The 18,548-nt window shown below is 37.6% G+C and overlaps 2 protein-coding genes across 2 annotated transcripts; one reads left to right on the plus strand and one right to left on the minus strand.

The window, feature by feature from the left end:
* Window positions 1-622: 622 nt before the first annotated feature.
* Window positions 623-3,383, minus strand: SAK (polo like kinase SAK). The gene is made up of 2 exons (XM_090158844.1): window positions 3,107-3,383; window positions 623-3,042 (listed from the first exon to the last, which is right to left on the minus strand). Exons 1-2 carry the CDS (start codon window positions 3,116-3,118, stop codon window positions 655-657), a joined length of 2,400 nt encoding a protein of 799 aa, XP_090014970.1. The 5' UTR covers window positions 3,119-3,383; the 3' UTR covers window positions 623-654.
* An 8,584-nt stretch (window positions 3,384-11,967) lies between these two features.
* Window positions 11,968-14,501, plus strand: LOC149927032 (uncharacterized). Its single transcript, XM_090158321.1, has 5 exons — window positions 11,968-12,204; window positions 12,273-12,412; window positions 12,471-12,748; window positions 12,814-12,953; window positions 14,252-14,501. The coding sequence occupies exons 1-5, from the start codon at window positions 12,108-12,110 to the stop codon at window positions 14,410-14,412; spliced, it is 816 nt and encodes a 271-aa protein (XP_090014447.1). The 5' UTR covers window positions 11,968-12,107; the 3' UTR covers window positions 14,413-14,501.
* Window positions 14,502-18,548: the final 4,047 nt, after the last annotated feature.

Consider the following 18,548-nt stretch of genomic DNA (forward strand, 5'->3'; position numbering starts at 1 on the left):
ATTTAAGAATAAACTTCCGGTTATGTTTCAAAATAATAAATGACCATAACGTTTAAACGACTAAATAATAAACACAGAATCTGTCATGCAACTATTGTAAAATTTTCAAAATTTTATAATTTCTTAAAATTAGTTTCGCTATGATATTGTGTGAAATGATGTAGAACGGACATCATACCCAAATCGATTAGCTCCTCTAGCGACTAAAATACGCAACTTACAAAAATATTATCACGTTATCCCTAGGACTTAATTTGAAATCCACAATAAATGGGCGGTCATTCTAGAAATGGTTAATGAAAATTAAAAATGTGTAATATAAAATTATTAACTTACGTTATCATGACTTTGTCGTGGATTTATAAGATTTGAAAAAGCCTCTTCAAATCCCCAAAACTAACTCACTATCGCCATCTATGCGTATTATCATGAATTTATTCATTAAAATGAATACATTCATGGTATTATCAAACAAAATACTACTTAATATTTATATAACCATTTATTTTTTAAGTAAAAATGCAGTTTAAACAAATTAAAAATTTTCAAGTTTAAAATACAATATTGATCTTTTAAAAAAAATATAATTTTTATTTAAAATTTTCAAATCTAAAAATCTCCTTATATTTACAAATCCTGTTTGAAAAGATAACGCTAACTAACCGAGAATCTAGACTCTGCATTGGTAGTACTTAGACTATTTTTAAGCAGTTTTTCAACTATTACTGGAAGATAGGATAGCTTTTCTTTCACAGATGAAGGCAATGGCTCTTTTTGATGAAAACGTTGACTCCAACCAGTAGAGTCTGTGTATTGAACTTCCAAAGAAGTTGGAGGTATGATGAGATGCGATTGGTCATTGAAAATAATTTTCATATCCCCATTTTTCATTTGGGCAGCCCAGCCAATTCCAGGTATAGTTACGCTGCGTATGGTATCATTTGATGCTCTTTTCTGTCCATGATTGAGGATACCATAAGACTGAGTATCAAGGGAATGTGTTTTTCTATCGATAAAATCAATTTCTTCGCGCTGCCTACATAACCATGGCTCTTCCGTTGATTCATTTTCATGAATTTGAGAATTTGCAAATTCTTTGTCAGGGGGTTGTCGTATAAAATTATCGCACTCTAAGTTGGGTGTAACTTTGCGTTCTGTCAAAGGCACTTTAATGGAATTTGGCTTTCTACCTGAAATTATGGGGAAGCACGTAACACCCGATGCTTTTTCCACCAAACTCAGGGCTTTTTCCATGCTTAAACATTGTTTGTGACATTCTTGAAAATGCAATAACATTGCCGTAGCTTCTGCGTTTAAAGGTGTTCCATTTAGAGACGTAATTGAGCAAGACGTTCCTGTCGCTTGGGTTAATTTAATAATACTATCAGAACAAGTTATTTTTCCTCCAGCGTAATAATGAGCTTCAAAATCAGCATCTGGAGGTCCATTTTCCATCAACATACATTTTGCTCGGCTACTATAAAACGTTATTTTGGGCGTTTTGGCTCTGACAAGTTTCACAAATCGCGCCCCGTAAACGTATTTCTTCCAATACTTCTGTGGTAGAGATTCATATGAGAAATAATAACTTTCTTCGGGGGAAGGCTTGAAAGCAATGGTTTCTGATACTAATGGTTCCGCTGCTTTATTTGGTTGATAAATACAGATTTGCAGTCCATCATTAGAAATATGGCAAAAATCTACAATTTTCTCCAGGCCATTATATAATTTGACAAATTCCAGCGAGACATCTCCGTTCTCCAAAATATTTACAATAGCGTTTTTAGTTCGTTGTCTGGTTGCTTTTAACCTAACAGATTTTAATGGGGATGTTATATCTTGCAGAGAATTTTTCCCTGAAAGCCACTTTTTTTCTGAGCTTCTCTTGCTTTCGTATTTATCTTGAGGTATAGGTCCCGATTGAATTGGACATTCTACAGTTCTACATTTACAATCTGCAAAATGCACACATTTGCTATTACACTGTTGCCAGTTGTGACTGCAAGAACTGCATTTATAATTCTCAGATTTTTCTTTCTCAGTTCTCAAATGAAAGCTTAATGATTGTTGTTGATCGTGTAGTGATACACCAGAGAAAATAGGAGTTAAATTGCTGGGTTGTTGCGTCGAATTGTGACTTGATTTTGTGCTTTTTGAAGATACAGTTAACCCCATTCCACTATCAACTGAATAATCTGATTCGGGAGGCGTTGGAAAATGGCAGTTGTACATTCTCGAAAATGACATGAAAGGATGTTGCAAAATATCTTTCAACTTCAAACGATCTTTTGGGTTTTTCTTTAAAAGTGAGTTGATGAGATCAGCAGCTATAGGTGAAATGTGAGCTGGTATGTGATAATCAGCTTTAAGAACTCTACTCAGTGTGCTACGAACAGCTTCAGTATCAAAAGGTGGTCTCCCAACCAGAAAAGAGTACAACATGCAGCCCAAACTCCACACGTCAGATTCTAGTCCGTGAGAACTTCTACTAGCTACTTCAGGTGAGATATAATTTGGAGTTCCACACATTGTCATATGTTTTTCATTTGGTTGTGTCAGTTGAGTTGCCAAGCCAAAATCCGCAATTTTTACTTTCATATCATCCGTTAAAAGCATGTTGGTCAAGGACAAGTCGCGATGAATTATATTGTGAGAATGCAAATATAAGATTCCTTGTACTATCTGCGTTAGATACTGGCAAGCTTCTGTCTCAGAAATAGGACCTTTAGTTTTGAGATAGTTTTGAATTTCTCCCCGTTCACACAATTCCAAAATTAAATAAACACAAGAATTATCTTCAAAGAAGTTGTACAGTTCTAGAATTGATGGATGTTTCAACCTGGAATGAATTCCCACTTCTTGTTGCACTCTGTTTATCATGCCCGCAGCTCTCATACTCTCTTTATTGATGATTTTGATTGCAACCATTTGTTCGTTAAGCAGTGATTTTGCTTTGTAAACATTGCCAAATCCTCCTTTACCCAAAAGGTTGTAGACTTGAAAGTCTTGAATTTTTTCCCCATAACTGCTAGGCTTCGTTGTCTAAAATTAAAAATCAAATCATTGTTGATTTTATGTACCTTAGCTTATGAATCAATTTACATACCACCTCCCACATGGTTGAACGTTTAAGCCCAGCTCAGCAACCAATTCAGGGTGTAAACATATATTTAAGCCCCACATTTTTTTTCCTAAAAACGTCAATGCCTAACCATTTAACTTCCATCGTTGTTTATCTTGAAATATAAAATATCGAGTCTAATCGAGACTTGAAACAATTATTTATTTAAACTTTTCGTAAATCACAACCTTCCATTTTAAACGGATTATTTGGCGCGATCTTGGCTTTGGGGCGTGGTTTTCCAACAAAGCTAGACATAAGCCATTTTTGTGGCATTTGTTTGGCACAAAGTCTAGAGTCTAGACCAAGATTGGTATAATTTAGACTAGACTATAATTATTAAGCTATTTAGTCTTTGGTTTGGCGATTACTATAAAAAAGCCGTAAGTTTTGACACGCGCAGTCGCATGATTTTTTTTTCTCGCGCCGTTTTTCAAATTTGGTTTTAAATTTCTCTTTTTTTTAAGAGTTAGGCTTAGCTAATCTATATATGTTAGGCCTAGCATATTTATTTACAAGTATTTTTCTTTAATTAAAGTTAGGGTTAGGGTATTTTGTTTTTGATACTTCTATGAATTGGTGGGAACTCCATTCGCTTTGCAAAAGTGATACACAAATTAAATAAAATCTTTTGGAAGACTTCTTTTGGTGATCTTCGCCATGGTCAAGGACAAGGACAAGGACAAAAACAGTAGAGTCCAGGCGGACTCTGCTTCCAAGATCTTCCAAACTCCATACATTAAACGTGATGTTATCGACAGTAGTATTGACTGGGTTAGTTGTAAAGCTTGTCGTCGATGGGTACTCTTCGAGAATACGCCGCTATTCAACCAAATCAAGCTCGAGGATATAAACGACTCAACTCCTTTTACCTGTAAGTTTTGTACCATCGAGCATACTCAATCTACGCTCCAGAAAGAATTCGATCTCCTGAAATCGGATAACGCATCCTTGCGCCACTCCGAACAATCTGCTAATAACAGGCTCCTCGCACTAGCAACTACTTTGCGCGGCACTAGTGATGAAATCTCCCGATGTAACTCCTCGGTGGTTGATCTCCAATCTAAATTTACTGCATTTGAAATTTCCAACAAGACTGAAATCAATAACCTCTCAGTCTTGATCTCTGCCGAAACTACAAGTGTTAGGAATGAATTGGACTCTCGCCACGCTGCGTTGACTACATTACTTCACCAACAAGCCTCGTCTATCGCTGACGATGTTTTATGCAAATTAACTCCTGTTCTAACTCAACGGGATTCAGACACTTTTAAAAAACTGGAATCAACATTTTGCTCCGAGACCAAAGTGGCTGAAATGATTTCCAAGTCTTCATCCACGATTTCTGCCGCCATTGACACTGCCTGCAGTGAATCTGCCTCAGCCGTTTCGCGCTGGCACAACGTAATTATCTTCGGATTCCCGGAATCCTCTTCCGCTGGTGATCATTCTGACGTCGCTAGCTTTCTCTCTCACTGTGGTATTAATAGCTTCGTCCGGCTATACCGACTTGGTCGCACGATTCCACCAATTACTTCTCGGCCTCACCCCATCAAGGTGGTATTGGAGCTCCCTCACCACAAGGAGAAAGTTTTTTCCTTCGTCCGCCAGCAGCACATGGCTGACAACTCGTATCCCTTCGCTGCCCACTCTGATTTTACCCCAATTCAGCGTCGACGTTTCATCAAGGCCAAAGACGAACTGAACGCGAAGATCAACGCCGGCGAGCAGGGCTGGACTATTCGTAACTTCAATGTTGTAAAGTGGAACCAACCCTCGCTTCCCTCGCGTCCGCTTTCCAGTCTTGCCAACGGTGCAGTCCCAAAGGCGTCATTTTCTCATCATCCACCGCACTCTCATGGAATTTCGTCACCTCTTCGTGTTAGCTCCCAGAATTTCACGTTCCCTACTCTGCAGCCGGCACCTTTCCAACGTTTTCAGCCACCACCACTCCAGAACTCGCCAGGATCATTTCCTTACTACGGTGCCTCTTCATACAGTGCATGATGTTCCCCAACTCTCGTTGCTCCCGGAACTCCAGACAACTCAACTTTGAACTATCCCCTAGTTGCCTTTCGTCCTTCTCGACCCACCTACGTTAAATGTTTAACGGACCAACTGTCCACTTTATACCATCGGACCTCCGACGCTGTTTTAGGTTTGCCCCCTGATACTTCCCCTAGAGTCTCTAATGCTCTCTTTTGTAATGCTGGTGGTTTATCGGGTTATAAAATTGATGAACTGAACTCGCTGATCCTAAAATTTGGAATAACTCTTGTCGCTATTACCGAAACTTGGTGGAACAAAGACATTTCTCGCGCTGAACTAAACATACCAGGTTTCTCGCTGTTGCGCCACGATCGTATTAAAGACCCTATTGGGGGTGTTCGTCGCCCTCATGGAGGTGTTGCGCTGTTTATCCAAGAGTCTCTATTGGTTCGGCCTTTTAACTTTCATGATGTTGCTATTGACTGTTCAATGGGCACTGATCTCTATGGTGTCGAATCTGTCGCAGTCCAGGTCGTAACCTCCGATCTAACTATTGTTATTTGCGTTATATATCGTTCGAATAATGCTCATTATCACAACCACGCGTATGTTATTTCTTTAATCTCTGCTCGTTGTTCTCATTGTGACGCGAAGCGTTATAGTTTATTACTCTTAGGAGACTTTAATTATCCCTCTATAGACTGGCTTAATAATATTCCGCGTGTAGGTGCCTGTGCCCAAACGAAACTCTTTTTTGATTGAATAACTGATTCCTCCCTCTCCCAGTTTGTTAATTTCCCAACTAGATCTGGCGGTGCACTGTGTCGCGACAACACTCTTGATTTAATTTTTTCCTCTGACCCCGGTCTGGTTTCGAACACTTCTCTTTTTCCTCCTTTGGGTACTAGTGACCACGGTATTATTTTCTTCAATTTTGCCTTGCTTTGTATGGCTCCCATTTTTAGGCCTAAACCTAATTTTTACAAAGGGAACTATGACGCTTTTAATGACTTTCTTTCACGTATTGATTGGTCTCTGACGCTTTCCCGTGATTCCCTCGCTGACTCTTGGGTTGCCTTCAGTTCCCTCTTAACTGCCGGTATTTCGTCCTTTATCCCATTTAGTAAGCCGAAGCAGCGTAATAATAACTCTAACCGCCGCTCTGCCTTAAGCAGAATAGCTAAATCTATTGCCTGGTGTCGCCTAAATCAATCTAAAAAACGACACGCTTCCCAGTCAATTATCTCTGGACATGTTGCCTCTTATCGTAAGGCTCGCAACGGCCACACTAATCACTCGCGTAATTTGAGGAGAAAATCTGAGGCAGCTCTTTCCAGTCTCGTAAAGGTCAACCCTAAAGCTTTCTATTCTCACGTCAATCGATTTCACGTTACTCGCCATAAAATAATTGAAATTAAAAAATCTGATAGCTCCTCTACGACTTCTTCCTTGGAGGCCCCCAATGTTTTTAATCAGTATTTTGCCTCTGCTATTCAACCTCTGCCCTATGTCCCGTCTCCTTCTTGCGCTGCCCCTCTCTCTACTTTTGACAAATTTACCTGTACGCCAGCTGATATTAGTCATCTACTTGGGAAACTAAAAATTGACAAGTCTCCGGGCTCCGACGGTATTCATCCACTCTTATTACGCAATTGTGCCGCTTCCCTTGTTTTTCCCCTTTACCTTCTTATTTCATTCTCCTTCTCGAATTGTTCGTTGCCTCCTTCTTGGAAGGAGGCAAATGTCACTCCAATTCACAAAAAGGGTCCCCGCGATTTTCCATCTAACTTTCGCCCCATTTGCGTTTTAAACCAGGTTCCTAAATTGTCTGAAACCTTGGCTTTTGAACAGCTGCTTAGCTTCCTCTCTTCCTCAAAATTTTTCAGTAATGCCCAGCATGGCTTTCTACCTAAACGATCCTGTCTCTCTAACCTCCTGTCTGCTTCTAATCGTTGGTCAAGTTGGCTTGATCAGGGCTTCGCCGTCGACGTAATTCTTCTGGATTTTAGAAAGGCGTTCGACTCCCTCCCCCACGCCGCTATTCTTTCCGCCCTTCGAGACGCCGGTGTTTGTGGTGATGCGCTTGCTTGGCTCGCGGATTACCTTTCTTCTCGTAAACAGCGTGTTGTGATTCGCGGTGAAGTCTCTGATTGGGCTGATGTCCATTATGGTGTCCCCCAGGGTTCTGTCCTTGGTCCCCTTCTGTTTAACGTCTTAATTAACTCCCTCCCTGATGTTGTCCGTGATGCGTTCATTGAGCTCTTTGCGGATGACACTAAATTATTTAATTGTATAAAATCCTCTCCTGATTGTCTGTGTCTTCAATCTAACCTTAACGCTGTTGTTCTCTGGGCCGACTCTAAGGGGTTATCTTTTAACACCGACAAATGCTCCGTCTTACACTTAGGAAGGAATAACCCCAATCACACATAATTTATTAGGGATGCCCCAATTAACACCACTCTCTCTGAACGCGATTTAGGCATTATTATGGATCCTTCTCTGAAATTCTCGAGTCACACTAACAAAATTTCTAAGAAAATTCGCTCTATTACTGGTGTTGTCCGTCGCAATATTTTCTTTCGCTCTCCTAGGCTAATTCGTACCCTATATAATTCCCTAATTCTCCCCCACTTGGATTTCTGTTCCCCAATCTGGCGCCCTCGTCTCCAATCGGATATCCTTGCTCTCCAAAAATCTCAAAATGCCTTCGCTAAGCTTCCCCACAAAATTTCGTCTCTCCCTGCCGCCTCTCGCTTGCAGTACCTTCGCATCGACCCGGTACATCTTCGACACCGTGCTAATGATCTCTGTTTGCTTCACAATTTTTTTTTATAATAACTTAAATCAAAATTTTTTTTTCTTCTCTCTTAGTTCCTCCCAAACTCGGGGTCACTCACTCAAACTCTCCAAGCCCCGAGTTCGTACCGCTCAGCGTCTAAATCATTTTTCCTGTAGTGTGATTAATGATTGGAATTCCCTTCCCCAAGAGATTGTTTCTATCCCCAATCGCCACACGTTTCGCCGCCACGTCTCTGCCTTTTTTCATTTTAAAGATACCTCTCGCGTTACTTGATTTTTAACCAATATTTCCAAATTTACTCATTTGTTTTCGTCTCTCCCTTTATTTAATTTTTTTTTAATTTTTTGGTTTTGCGTCTTTTTGTAGCGATGCTCAAACAAAAGCCCACCTGAGGCTTATTGAGCAATTATATAAATAAATAAATAAATAAATAAATAAATAAATAATGTTAACAGTACTGTATTGTTACTGATTTTACTTCTTTCTGTTCTGACGTCACGATAGGTAGTGGTTGATGGAATTTTCTGAAAATTAAAAAAAAAGGTTGGCTTTTGAACGCCCACGTAGAATATTTTATTACCCATCATTTTGGATAGTTAATTTTAAACGCTTTTTAAGTTATTTCAACAAGCACCAACTAAACATTAGTTTGCAGTTCCTTTCTCTCGGAGATATTACTTCTTGGTAATTTCTTTGAAGATGTTTTATGGAAGCATCTAATTATTTTGGCTAAAGTTGGCCGTGTTTGGTGAATTTTGGAAAGGAAAAGGATTGGCTCATGGACAGTGTTGGAAATAAGCTTTTTAAAAGTACTGGTCAATGTGACCACTATACCCCCTACTTGAAAATAAAATAACTGGTCATGACCACCCTTTTCTGCCCCACCTCTCTCCCCCCCTTTTATTTTACCTATGAAAGTGAATTGTTAATAGCGATAAGGAACTATAACGAGTTTTATTTATCACAAACCAAAGAGCTTTGATATTTATCACATGTCTTAAGGAACTTTAAAAAATATTTCATCATCTTCTTGTTCGAATAAAAACAGTTTTACTCCTTCTAAAAGTCATAAAGAAATTGCAATGTCTTCTATGCTTGTTTTCTTAAACATATACTTAATGATTGATCTAGATGTTTCGCATTTAGTTCTACGAATATAACTGATTGTAGTGGAATAACGTCAAATGCATTACTGCCAGATGCCACGAAATACGCTCAATTTAAGAGTCAAAATCCGCAATTTCATTGGCTGTGAGAAACTGAGAGCGCAACGCTTTTATCATTTTCTCTTTTCGGTATAGAATTATACTTTTAATTAAAAATAAACTGGCCATTATGACCAGTGAACCCCCCAGGTTCTATTTAATTTACTGGTCATAGCCCAAAATAAACTGGTCTTTGACCGACGCCACCGCCTTATTTCCAACACTGCTCATGGAAGGTGGGGGCCTTCGTTGTCAAGGGGGGCGCATTCAATATACGGGTTTTGAACGATTTTCCGAAACGGCTTGGAGAGAGAGAGACAGTGACGTCATACGTGGGCGACTCACATTTTTCGGGTAGCTTCTTTTTGCAAAAAGATGTCCGTCAGAAGCCCAAAATTCGAGTAGCGGGTATAATTCTAGGTTACTCGAGAAAAATAAATCTATTAAACGACTGGTATAGTTGCCTTTTACCGTGCTTTAAAAATCTTTTTAAGATTTGTGTACAATGTTACGTGGTTTTGGTTTAAGGCAACCTTATATTCATTTATTATTTTAATTTAAACAAACCATGATTATACATCAATTAACTATTTCTTAATTTGAAAAGCTTGGAAATTTAGATTAAAATCTCATAGGAAATACTCAAGCTTAGTTGCTAAATAGTATTTGTAATAAGCTTATCACATAATTAGAAAACTAATTCTAATATTTTATTTTATTTTGGCATTTAGTATTATGACATTTTAATTGGCACAGACTCAGATTCGCACAATACCAAAGTCATTTCATCAATTAAAACACTTAATTTTAATTAATTTTTACAGTATGTGAAAATAAAAATGACTCGCTGAGAAAGCTTTTAAAAACTAACATATTTCAATATCACAGTCATTTTATCAATTAAATCCAATATAACTTTTAGATTCATTTTTACAGTACGTGAAAATAAAATGTTTTTCGCGAAGAAAGCTATTGAGTGGTAACATTTCATTTCAATACCACAGTCATTTTATCAATTAAAACAAGTTTACTTTTAACATTTTTTACAGTACATGACAATAAAATGACTTGCTGAGAAAGCTTTTAAAAACAAACATATTTCAATATCACAGTCATTTTATCGATTAAATAATATTGCACTTTAATATATAATGCACTTTTCAATTATTTATGTCCGATCTAAAAATAATGAGAGCTTTAGAGGTTCATATCATTTCATTACCAACCAATAAGAAAATAAATTTAATTCTAGTTCATAATGTTATTACGTATTATGTTGTTAATTTGAGCATTTTTTTAGCTCTGGTTCTATTTTCCGGTGTAAACATTTGAGGAACTTCTTCCGGTGTAAACATTTGAGGAACTTCTTCCGGTGTAAACATTTGAGGAACTTCTTCCGGTGTAAACATTTGAGGAACTTCTTCCGGTGTAAACATTTGAGGAACTTCTTCCGGTGTAAACATTTGAGGAACTTCTTCCGGTGTAAACATTTGAGGAACTTCTTCCGGTGTAAACATTTGAGGAACTTCTTCCGGTGTAAACATTTGAGGAACTTCTTCCGGTGTAAACATTTGAGGAACTTCTTCCGGTGTAAACATTTGAGGAACTTCTTCCGGTGTAAACATTTGAGGAACTTCTTCCGGTGTAAACATTTGAGGAACTTCTTCCGGAGTAAACATTTGAGGAACTTCTTTTGTAGTATGCGTTGTGAGAACTTCTTTTAGAATACAAGTTTCAAGAATTTTTTTTGGAGTATGCGTTTCATGAACTTTTGTACTATTTAAAATATTTATATTCTGGCTTTTTTCGTCTGGATTTATGAAATGCAGTTGAAGGCTCTTTCCTCTTTGCGTAGTGCCTTTAGGTGGATTACAAAAGGATTGATTTGGTTTTATTGCCAGTAAAGTTAAGCGCGAGTTTTTATTTTTCAAATTTGATTCTTGTATATTTTTTATGGGTAAATTTTGACTTGGTATTGAATTTTTCTTCAAGATATTCCGGGTTTTCACGTTCAGCAACTGTGATTTGAGCTTGTTTTCAAAATCGTCCTCGTTGAAATGCATTGAGCAAATTCTAGCATTTTTTACATTTTTAATGTTGCGAGAACATTTCAAGAGCCAAAGATTTTGTATGTTTTCATCTTTGGGGAAGCAATGATATGAAACACCATTGTTTTTAGTTTTGCCAATACCATTTGTACACCCATTCACTGAACAGTACATTCCAGGCATGATGACTTGCTATCACAGTAACCTTTAAAGTAATAAAAAATATATAATACTATGTATTGAACTTGATTTTGTAAAATATTACTATGAAGCTATGATAACTTAACAAAAAAAAAACATTTTTCTTCTCACTAATAAGACGCCTCAATAAATACTATATCAATCACTGATAATCAGTTATTGCGGTTTTGAAACTTTATATTTAGGCCTTCGCCACACACAGGGCGCAAAAGACTCTTTTTAACAGCTCTAGATATTTATTGAAGCGCCTATTGCATAAACATTTTATTATTAATAAGAAATACCATTTAAATTATAATACGAAAGAATATTAATGATACGTAATGTACTTACGACGATATTAAAAATCCCCTTTCTTTCATCGATGACAAGGCGGAATTTTTATGGCTCTTCTTCTCGCCATGATTCTGACTTCCCTATGAAACCGGCTGCCCCAAGGTTACTAGAGAAAACGCGACTCCTGTTGCGCCCACGTATGACGTCAAAATCGAGGCACAAAGTGTCTCTACCCCCCGACCTGGAAAACTGGCTTTCGGGCGATTTTTTGAAGCGGGAATGCTCCAACCTAATGGTGTATTTTTCTCTAGTAACCTTGCTTCGTTGTTACCGAATCGTGAGATCGCGTCCTCTGCTATATATGGAATTTTTCAGCAGACGATCGATATCATGACGGGTAACTTCATATTCAATTTTCATTTTCTTCATTTCATTGTAAGTGAAAATTATAAAATCCCGTAAATATGTCAAGAAAAAATAACCGAATAGCTCATTCGCCAACGGTTGAACGCCTATTATTGGAGATTGAAGGCCAAGCTGTTAAAAGTCAGCCAAAATCACGTAGGTAGCAGCACAACCTTAGCATTGTTTGACTAAGGCTTATAACTTAACAGCACCCTCTTTTACAGTTGTGCAGCCAAGAAATTATACCAAAGAAAATATAAAAAGATTAAAGGAAATACAAGAAAAATGCAAAAAGCGTGAAGTAAATACGTCCACTCCAACTAAAGCTTTGCCATTAAAACCCATTTACAATGGAAAAATTCAGGTACTACTCATTTTCAATTTATTAATTTTTGTACCAATCAAATATTTAATTATTTAAGGTCAATAAGCCTATCATCAATGGCAATCTAACCTCTCCCAAGGTTTTATGTCAAAGTAAACAACATGACCGTGATACAGATTTGTCAACAGTGAGTTATAGACTTGATGGGCTTAGGAAATCATCATCGCAACAAAACATAAATGAAATTCAACTCTCCAGACCAGCTAGTTCCAATATAAAAAAGTCACCTTCTCTAATAGACTTAAAAACCCACAAAAAAGAGCCATTGAAAGACGTTCCATCATTGCCTCATAGCCTTGGAACAGTGCCTAAATAGTACCGAACATTTGAATATTCTTGATTAAAATTTTCTAAATACTAATGTAGTTTTTTTACTGTAGCTTAATACGTCGTAAACAACAATGGAAGGAAGAAGAGGAAAAAAAGAGAGAAGCAATGAAAAAAGATGCAACGATACCTCCAGGTCATACGCTAATGAGTGATAAGGAAAGGATTGAGACCCTCCAATTATTGAAGAAAAGTATGTTTAATCAGAAGTATATAATATTCTATTACAAGAGAAGTATTCATCATTCTATACTCATAATTAAGGGTGTGCGAGTCCTGTTTTTTGAAATTCGAGTCGAGTCTCGAGTCTTAGAAACTTGGACTCGCGAGTCCTCGAGTCCAAATATTAAGGACTTGATCGAGTCCTCGAGTCCTAAAGAATTAGGTTTAAAGATTTCGAGTCCAATACGAGTCCGGAATGTTTTTAACGAGTCCAATTCGAGTCCTAATTTTTATCGAGTTCGATTCGAGTTCTAAGTTATCGTGGCCAATTCGTCTGAAATTTATTTGCCGCTGTTTAAATAATCTTGCCCAATAATAATGGACTCGCTGAGTAATAATGGACTCGCCGCGTAATATTAGACTCGCCGGGTAATTTTCAAATGATCTATTTACTCGAGTCCGCTTCGAGTAATTATGTACCCTTTTCGTGGGAATCGGGTACCCGTGCGAGTAATAAAATTACGTATTCCGAGTCCGAGTCCGAGTACTCGGACTCGGACTCGGACTCGATAACGAGTACTCGCAATTTTCGAGTACTCGCACACCACTACTCATAATGTCATTCACATGACAGGCTACCACTGATATTTGATAAGAAAATTTCAGGGGTAAAATATGTCATATAGGGACTTTTTAAAACTATTAATCGGGAGATATGGATTTCACATACCCAAGCATTGTAATATCATTGCCCCCCATATTATGTAAAAGCCCCTGTTATTAGATACAGCCATGAATCTATCAGATTCTTCGAAAAAAAGCGACTTTAGTGGAGAGCGTAGTGCCATCTATTAATGGCAAAGGAAGCTAAAATTCAAAATAAGCAAATGATAACGTTGTTAGAGAGCCATTGTAGAGTATTATATTTAGACAACTTATACTCTATTTAGTGGACTTAAACCTAAATTATTTATCCCATTTAAAAAATATTGTTTAAAATTACTGTAATTTATGTTATTGACCAATTAACAAACGGTCCTATCAATGTTAGGGGTACTTTTATGTCCTGCCTTTTGGTTAAAAATGTAGCTTAAGTATCTTGTTTTGATTTCGATGCTAGCGACATCTGTTGAAAAAAGGGCTACTTCACATTGAGCTGACACCTACTTTAAATGGTTAGCTGACCAATTTTTAGCTGTTTAACCATTATATGGTGTAAGACACTGGGTTGGTGGGAAATTATGCCCATTGAAAACTGTCTTAATCCTGTGAAAGTAGAGGTTTCATTTTTTTGTCAAAGATGGATATTTGTCTTGTTGTTTTTGACAGCTCAAAATGGCCTTCTTCAACAATTGATAGCCCTACCAGTGCAAATAGATACGATGAGAGCCAAACAACGAAAAGAAGAGATAGAAAACCAGTTAAAAAAGGCTGATGAAGGAATAAATATCTTTTCTAGGTCAAGAGTTCTCATTAAAAACGACTCTTGATACTAAAAGTATTTTGTAGATAAAAATGTACAATTTTTAAAAGCGCTATTTTCCTTAAATAGTTTTTAATCTGAAGAATGTAAAATAAACAATCTGAAATTGCATAACGAAATTTTTAACTGAAACTCAAATCTTTGGGGTAGAAATAAGCTTGAAAAAACCTCTTAGTATGACCAGATCCAGTAACGTAGCGAAAGCTTTTTCCACTGGGAGTCTGTGCATGGGCAAACTACAAAATTGATTTTAGTTGTAAGTGCTGCCACCTAGTTACAACACTGACCAGACCGACTTAAAATAACCTGGTACTTTCATTTTTTGCAATATTTGGTGCAAACATTTCGGGTAAGTACCATAACCCTGACTATCCATTACCCAAACCAACTTACACCCTGCTTTACCCACAACGTCAATTACCCAAAACACCAAATGCTCATTACTAAAACAGTGGGAGTAATGAGCAGTTGGCATTGTGGGTAATGGACTTAAGACTACACTCAGAGGTTTAGTGTATTTGTGGTGGAGACTTCCTTTTTTTCCAGTCTAATACTTTTACAAGAGTAAAAGTTTGGTTTTAGCTCTAGCAATGTCTGAGGATTCTAAAATTAAAATTAAAAATAGTGTTCTCCACTGAAAGGGAATATAACCCCTTGTATTTATGTGGTCCTAATAGGGTTCATATATTTTGCACTATCTCCTCTGGCATTTGACATTTGGCGCTGTTTAGTGGTTTGCTGCAGAGGCTCTCCCTAAAATGATTAGGTAAGTACCATAACCACGACTATCCATTAAACCAAACAACTTACACCCTGCTTTACCCACAACGCCAACTGCCCAAAACACCAACTGTTCATTACTTAATCTGCAGTTGGAGTAATGAGCTGGCGTTGTGGGTTGCTCATAACGCCCCCTAAATTCCGCGATACAATAGCGGTTGGCGTAATGGTCTACTCATAACCCCAACATATCATCCTTCGATGTATCTATGGCCGGGGGACTATAATTTTACACTAATATTTAATACTTGATATTTTATATTAATATTTCACAATTTCACTAGTTACGATTCCAGATGGCCCAACGATGTAATGTAAGAATGGGGCTGTGGGGCGCCATGCCTCTTCACCATTTACATCAACGATATAGGAGACGACGTTGTCTCCACTCTATACATTTTCGCCGATGACGTGGTACTTTTCAGAGCTATTATGTCGAATCAGGACTGTGAGCTTCTACAATTAAGCTGATCTTGATACCATTCACGCGTGGAGCGTGAAATGAAAACTTCCCCTGAACACCGCTAAGTGCTCAGCCCTCGATCTCTCCGCCTCTTCGGTAATCCGCCTAAAGGCTGGTATTCACTAGGGCAAAAACTCCACGACGGTGTACGTCGACGTGAAAAATTCCCGTTAAACCTAATGCAATATGTTTGCGTCGACCGTCACCGTTGTGGCGTTTTTGCCCTAGTGAAAACCAGCCTTAACACCGCAGACTATAGGATTGACGGCATACCTCTCAAGGTTGCCACTTTCCGAAGTACCTGCAGTGTGACCATCACGGACAGCCTGGAGTGGTCCACTCATATTGCTCGGATCTCCCCACAGGCCGCGTGGGCTCTAGGCTTCGTCATACGCCACCTGGCCCATTTGTCGTTCAGCTCAAAGTCCTTAGGAATCAAGCAGTGTGGCCTGATTTAACCGTTACTAAAAGAATTCTCGGTCGCTGGGGTGGCCTGCGCTTAAAGCGCTCAACTAGTTAGTAGGTTTTTCGAATACTGGGTTATACATTGTAAATAGTATTTGTTGTAAATATATGTAATTTAAAATTGTGTAAATTGTAAATACAGTAGTTATACATTCTTCGGTTTTTACTACGCTTGTGTTAGTTCATCGTTTATATCGAGAAGTATAACTTATTATTTTTATCTTTATCACTGTTTGTTAATCCTATTTTAAATTAGGTTCCTCCCTGTTATAAAAGGGACTTTTGTAAAAGAAGCAAATAAATATTCATTCATTTATTCCTGGTACCTCTTTCGATGATTGTCTTTTCGCGTTGCCGTGAATTGAATTCATGTGTTTGGTTTTGAGTTCTTTTTGTAATTAAAAAGGTAAATAAAGCTCAAATTAAGGTAATATAAATTATTTACATGTTATAAGTTATTTACAAAAGGGTATATATACAGGATGTTTCAATTTGATCGCTCCAGGAATATTGCTCAAAAACTATATTACCTAGATATGTGAAATTTTCATGTACACTATCGGGAAGATCGTTGTTATTTTTAAAATTCAGCAAAATGGTGATCAAAATTACTTATATTTTTGGATTTTTTTTTAACGCTAGGTACTGGTAGACGGAATCTGTCAATAAACAAGTTGTAGAGCATACTGGAAAACCTTAAACGAAATTGGTTTCGTAGGAATAGGTAAATTTTTCACTGAGATATTAGGTCATGAAAAATAACTAGTTGGTAGTAGGAGGCTTGAGCCTTTTCACAACTGATTTAAAAAGAAACCGGCTATCTAAATTGTAATGTTTGTATGACTGCTAAAAATGAACGTTTTTTTAACTAATTTTTTTGGTAATTAATTAAGTGTTAAAATGACATGACCTAAGAATTTGAGTTTAGATTGGCTAGACTTGCAATAATCGTTGTTTACCGTGAGGCTGGCATTACCATGATCGGATTCAAGATGGGAGAAGACAATAAGGTCGTTCGTCAAAAACATTGTCGGCGATTTGATGGAAGATTCTTTGGCCCGAGCTTAATGCCTAATGTGAGCTTTATACAGCAGTCGAAGGTCAATGACGCATTTTCAAGGTCACCTTATACTGGGACTTAAACGCGTATCATTGGGTGGCGGTTAGTAATAGAGTCTGCGAGTTTATGTGAGTCATAAGTGTGCCTCTGTATAGCATTGGCATAGAAAAAGTTTCAATGAGACCCAAAACAGAAAATTATTGTAATTCTTGCGTTATTGAAAAGGTTACCATGGAAACGAAATCACGTGACCGCGAGGCACGAGCTAAACTGTACTGGATTGTGAAAGTTAGAAACGCGCGAGGAATTCCGTGAGTTTTCCAAATCGGTTTCACTAACTTCCGTTTGTCTTGTATAAACTATATGACGCATTTTCCGTCACGGAGTTAAAATGACGTAATTTAAGTCATATCCCATGAACAAGGTTTCATTAAGGAAAATCCTTTTTTGGCATACAAGAGTGATGTTACCTATGGTAATAGGTAATAAAGGAAGTATGTAATACTTTACTTACGAGATAAGTACTCATTTACATAAAGGCCATGATTCATAAGTGTGTCATGGACTAAACACTAGTGTTTAATCCATGAGTGTGTCAGGTAGTTTAAATTTTTAACAAGAAAAATACGCGTTTCAGAAACGTGCTTCATTCTAGAAATGGCTCTGCTGAACTCAGGGGCGTAAGAACCTAGAATTTTGCTGGGAGGGGCTTCAAAAGTCGCATGATGACTTAGGCCTAGCTGATTATTATTATTATTATTAACTGATGTTATTGCCCCCTCCAACCTTTTGATCAGTTGAAATCTACAAAAGGCTCAAATTCTCATTTTTAAAGTTTATAAAACCTCAACTGAGTTTAAATTTCAGTCTTTTCCCGCCAATTTACATAGTAATAAACAGTACACGTGCATTCGGAGAAGCTACACTCCATTAAAACTTCAAAACCATTCTCCAGACCCCTTTTCGTTTTAGTTTGCCCCCTCCAACTTCTAGAACGTTCCTACGCCCTCTATGGCTGAACTCACACTAAAAGTGAAACCCGGAGCGCGTCAAAATTTTAAGAATTCTTCCCTTGATAGTGATAATTCTCACTTCTCAAAATTTTGACGGTCCTTCTCACCAGAGGTGACGTAATCTTTTCTCGCGAGTTCTCTTGAGAAGAGTGAGAATGCCTCCGAGCCGACAGTTGCTTTAAGACCCTCTAAGGCATATTCTGCCGAAGTATTACATATTTTCTTGTTGAATTTAACGCTCTTATTTCCATTGTTTTACTTAATGTTTTTCAGTATTCATTCAAATTTCATTGGCTAGTAGACCTTACACGATAGGTCACAGGTGGCGCTGAGGTCGTATATATTTTTTTACTTAAATTTTA

Source organism: Leiobunum rupestre, chromosome 9 (genome assembly GCF_980474605.1).
Source record: "Leiobunum rupestre chromosome 9, qqLeiRupe1.1.hap1, whole genome shotgun sequence".
NCBI classification, from domain to species: domain Eukaryota; kingdom Metazoa; phylum Arthropoda; class Arachnida; order Opiliones; family Sclerosomatidae; genus Leiobunum; species Leiobunum rupestre.

Excerpts from the sequence above, each read along its gene's own strand:
- LOC149927032 (XM_090158321.1), top strand. The coding sequence starts at position 12,108 with ATGTCAAGAAAAAATAACCGAATAGCTCATTCGCCAACGGTTGAACGC. Across the intron at positions 12,205-12,272 it reads TAAAAGTCAGCCAAAATCAC|TTGTGCAGCCAAGAAATTAT; the intron begins GTAGGTAGCAGC and ends CCTCTTTTACAG. Across the intron at positions 12,413-12,470 it reads TTTACAATGGAAAAATTCAG|GTCAATAAGCCTATCATCAA; the intron begins GTACTACTCATT and ends TAATTATTTAAG.